Source organism: Fukomys damarensis, unplaced genomic scaffold, assembly GCF_012274545.1.
Source record: "Fukomys damarensis isolate Sample0158 unplaced genomic scaffold, DMR_v1.0_HiC HiC_scaffold_13, whole genome shotgun sequence".
NCBI lineage: Eukaryota > Metazoa > Chordata > Mammalia > Rodentia > Bathyergidae > Fukomys > Fukomys damarensis.
In genome coordinates, this window is record NW_022900925.1 from 34,766,635 (window position 1) to 34,771,361 (window position 4,727).

The window sequence follows — 4,727 nt, forward strand, 5'->3', positions numbered from 1 at the left end:
GTGGGGGTTAGGTGTTGTGTGGTGGTGTGTGTGTGTGTGTCTGTGTGGTTTTTTTTTTTTTTTTCCCTCCCTGTGCAAAAGCAGAGGCCATTGTTACAAAGAGTAGGGCGTACCAGTCTTATAGGGCAACCACACTGTGGCGGCTTGGCCGTGCCGGCGCCCGGAGCTGCGTCCCTGGCGAGCCCGGCAGCCCCAGCACCCTTCGGCCTTCTATTTTTTTCCGCGATCCCCCACCCCCTCCCGCCTGCGCACCCCCAGCTCCTAAGCCGAATGAATTGAAGCGGACGCCGCGCCGGCTCCTCTGGCTGCTCTGCCCCTCGGGCTCCCCAGCAGCCCGGGTGGCTTTGGGGAGGGGGGGCGACGAAGCTTTAAACAGTGGTCTTTTTTTCCTTTGCCTTCAAGGAGGGGAGATTTCTCGCCTGCCGCTCGCGCTGGGGCTCGATGTGAATATATATTATGTCTGCCTGTTCTCCCCTCGTCGGTGGCTAAGGTAAGCTGGGCTGAAATAGGCTATCAGTTTGTGAATGGCGGAGAGTATGTCTCAATGATTTATGGCCCATATGACTCCAATCTCGGTTCAAGAAGAGTTCACAAGCTTTAAGCTTCCTTCCACGCAGCGACTGACTCTCTCTCTCTCTCTCTCTCTCTCTCTCTCTCTCTCTCTCTCTCTCTCTCTCTCTCTCTCCCTCTCTCTCCCCCTCTCTCCCTCCCTCTCTCTCTCCCTCTCCCTCTTTCTGCTTCTCCTTTTCTGCTCTTTTCTTCCAGCAGCCAGAAAGATCCAGGGCTGAATTTTTCCCCCGGTTACTAAGAAGAGCCTAACCTTTCTTTCTCTCATTCTTTTTTCTTCCATTAATCTTTTAAGTCCTGGAAGGCTGTCTTCTCTCCTGGGGCTTCTCCAGCTATTGTTACCCTCCCTGGCTCTCCTGGGGCCCTGCCTGGCAAGGTGGGGTTCTTGGGGGCTGCTCACCTCCTTTCTCCAGCGGGACCCAGGGGGAAAGCTGGGTGCCACTGTCGCCCTGCCACCCTTCACAGGAGCCATATGGAGCCTGAATTTTTCCAACATGGAGGCAAGGGAAATAGACGTGTTTGGCTGGGCAGAGCTGCTCCCCACCCCCTCTTCTCCTGTATCCCAAATCTCAGAACCTCTCTGCACCTTCCTCGTCTGCACTGTGCCACCAGCCTGACCTAGGCTCCCTCCAGCTTAGAGCCCAGCTGGGCAAAGTTATTCAGACGCTTTTTGATTTGGTTACCTGCAGCACCCAAACTTGTGACCGTGGGGCCAGACCCTGCGCTGGACCCGGTGTGCTGGGAACCTGCCACTGGCCACCTGGGTGTGCGGATCCCTTTCTCTCTTCCCCTTCCTGGGCCGGCGTAGGTGGCAAAGCCGGTTGCCAGCCACTGCGGCAGGAGAGCGGCAGCCGCCCAGACAGCCTGGCGGTGGCAGCGGCATCAGCAGCCCAACACTGGCCCGGTGCAAAAACCTTCACAGCCCTGTGTTCCCGCTACCAGCCTCCACTCCTTCCTAGAGGTCTCTGGCTCCTTCACGTCTCACACTCTGCCTGGCCTCCGTCCTGGAGGTTTGGGGTTTATTACATGGGGAGCAGCAGAAATTTCGACCCCCGGGCGTCTAGTCAAATTATTGTTTTATTATTATTACCGCCATCGTCATCATGATTACTGCTTGTAACAATCACTTAGCCTAAATAAAGCCAGGGCCCAGCCAGCTCACCCCCTCCAACGTTTTTATTTCATTCTCTATCTATTAATAACAAACTCAACTGACGCCTGTTAATTAATCCCCCTTTCAGCCAGGGCCACTCGGAAGCTAATTTTGGTTAAATCATCAGAGGCTAATGGTAATAAGAATAAAGGGTTTGGGTCAGCCTGGTCAAGTGAACTCCAGTTCTCCCTGGAAGGACCCTCCTCCTGCTTTGCAGACCCATGTGTATTTCCAGAAACAATTTTTTTTTTCCTCACAAACCAATCGGAACTCAGGGCCACCCTGACTCCCTTTTGAGTATAAATCAGTGCCACTGAGAACAGGGATTTCTGTGTGGGAGGGACTTCCTTCACTTGCACTCCTTTCATTTTATTTTCCTAATTTTGGTTTCCTTTGGAGTTGACCAGCTGGGCTGAGTGGGGTGTAGGCTCTCCCGACTCACATGACCTGAGAGAGGATCAGAAGGAGATTTTGTGAAAAGTGATCCAGAGGGATTGGAAAACAGAGACAGGGCATGCAGTCAGAAGTTTCAGATAAATACACTGGATCCTGCGGCTAACCCGAATCTTTATTTTACAGGCACGCTTTTATAATGTTGCATTCAAATACCGACTGTATTTTTATTCTTATTTTTGCCTCAGGGATCCACAGTCAACAGGGGTATGCCCTGTTTCCAAGCCAGAGAAAAATAACCCTCAAATTGCTTTGTGGATTTTTTTTTTTTGCTTGAATAATTTTCTGTTAGAAGGCACTTTTCTCCTCTCAGTAGCAAGTTATACCTTCTCTTTCTCCTTCTCCTCCTTTTGGACAAATCAAAGTAAACAGACTGTCAAGAAAAAGGTGGGGGAAATTGTCCTGTGTGGAGATAAGGGGGAGAGACTTGGACCAAATGGTCGGCACCAACCAGCCTGCCAGCCTGGGAAATTGAAACAGTCCTGCTCCATTTGGGCGCCTCAGGGGGGTCCGGGCCTGGCTGAGGGAGGCGCAGCAGACTGGTGTGGTACCTGCAGCAGGGCTGAGGGTGGACAGACACAGCTGGGTTTGCTGGCTGGGGGCTAAAATATTCAGGAAGTTTCTAGATCACCTTGGTGTCCTGTTTGTGCGGGAGGCAGGGAGGAGAGACCTCCCAGAGCGATCCCTGAACTTGCTTCTCCGAGCCTGTGTCCCCTGCTTTCCTCCGGGCTAGATTGCTTAGGAGGAGGATGGAGAGGGGGAACCAGAGGCCTCTCCACGGAAGGAAGGCTTCATGACACTTTCTTTTCGGAGCCTGCCAGGGCCCCCTCCCAAGCCACCCTATCCCGCACTTGGGGGAGGATAGCAGGAAGTGGGGGAGGCAGGGGCTGCTCACCAGGGAGCAGTGGCCCGTGCCTCGGAGGGGCTGTGCTTCTAGGCAAGCACTCAGGAGCACAGTCTTTATTTTTTAAGTGGAAATGAAAACTGTCTGGCATTTTTCTTTTTAAATCAAAATGTTTAAACGCTAAAACTCTCATTTTGGGCAACAGACACGGCCCCAGCAACTGTTCTGGAGATGTTGGGGAGGGGAAAAAGAAAAAACCCTATTGATGTCAGTTCCCTTTTCAGTTCTTAAGATGGATTCGAGTCCCGGTCCTCTTCTCCCCCTTTGTGCCTCTTCTCTCGCCCCGCAGGTCAGCCGCTCCGAACAGACCCGGGAGGAGGGGGGCAGAGAAGGGGGGGTCCGGCGCGTCACGTGACCCCCAGGGGTGCCAATGTCCGGTCGTGAGGGTATCAGGCCCTTGCAAGTTGCCACCCACCTCCCGGGCCTCGCCCAGCGATGCAGAAAGCCACCTACTACGACAACGCCCCGGCCACGCTCTTCGGAGGCTACAGTTCCTACCCGGGCAGCAATGGCTTCGGCTACGACGGCCCCCCTCAGCCCCCCTTTCAGGCCGCCACGCACCTGGAGGGTGACTACCAGCGCTCGGCGTGCTCGCTGCAGCCCCTGGGCAACGCCGCCCCTCACGCCAAGAGCAAGGAGCTCAACGGCAGCTGCATGAGTCCGCCCCGCCCGGTTCACCCCCGCCCAGCGCCGCACCCACCAGTACCACTAGCAACAGCAGTAACGGGGGCGCGCCCGGCAAAAGCGGGGCCCCCAAGGGCGGGCCCGGCTCCAACACCACCCTCGCCAAGCAGATATTCCCCTGGATGAAAGAGTCGAGGCAGACGTCCAAACTGAAAAGCAGCTCCCCCGGCACAGGTACTAGCTCTCTGCCTTCCTGTCACCAGCTTTTGTCCCGGGCTAGGAATGTCGCTGTTATTCTAGCGCCCAGCCCCTCGGCGCCCTCCAGGCGGCCCGGGAACAATCTTAAGCGGCGGCCAAGCGCCGTCGTTTTCCCCCTCACCACCTAATGACCCCTGACCCCGCCAACACCCTGTGCCTGCGGCCACCTGGGCCTCTGAGCAGCCCAGGAGCTGGACTTTCGGGCGCAGAGCCCCTCCCCAGGCCGCCAAGCCGAGAGGCGCTGCCAGGAGTTGTCAACGATGACAATATATTAAGTATGATTATTGTGTGTATTAATCAGCATCGCTCTGGTGGCCCGGGGTCCCGGCCTGCAGGCACAGCAGTCTCACACACTTCCAGGCCCTGCCCGCGACTGTCTGTCCGTTTTCCCTCCAGAGTTCTTGGTCACCCACCCTGACCCTATAGGCTGGGGACAAGGATGTCTTCCCAGACCTGGAGTTGGGGAGGAAGAGAAAGCGCGCAGGAAGAAAAGAAGAAGAAGAAAAAAAATCCAGTCCTAAATAAATGGCCATGCAGCTCTGTCTGCGTGACATGATCAAATTTTCATAAGCTGGGGCAGTGAGAGGAGAACAGGTCTCTTAATAAATGCCACTATTATAGAGTGTCCGCTAATGCGACGGGCGGTGGGGAGGGGTAGGAGGAGGCGGGGACGTGCAGGGGCAGGCGGCGGGGGCTCCGAGTCCAGGCCTGGATTTATTAAGAAACGATGCATTCAATTTCGGCGTGTTCAGTAATTATCTTTTATTT

At 55.2% G+C, this 4,727-nt stretch overlaps 1 protein-coding gene across 1 annotated transcript in view; it reads left to right on the forward strand.

Moving 5' to 3' along the window:
• Positions 1 to 4,727, forward strand: part of Hoxb3 (homeobox B3) — a gene marked incomplete at its 3' end in the record, with an annotated part of 51,987 nt that overhangs the window by 46,664 nt on the left and 596 nt on the right. The window contains 3 exon segments of the mRNA XM_010620308.3: positions 403 to 490; positions 3,367 to 3,738; positions 3,741 to 4,084. Coding sequence (XP_010618610.1) covers positions 3,513 to 3,738; positions 3,741 to 4,084 — 570 coding nt within the window.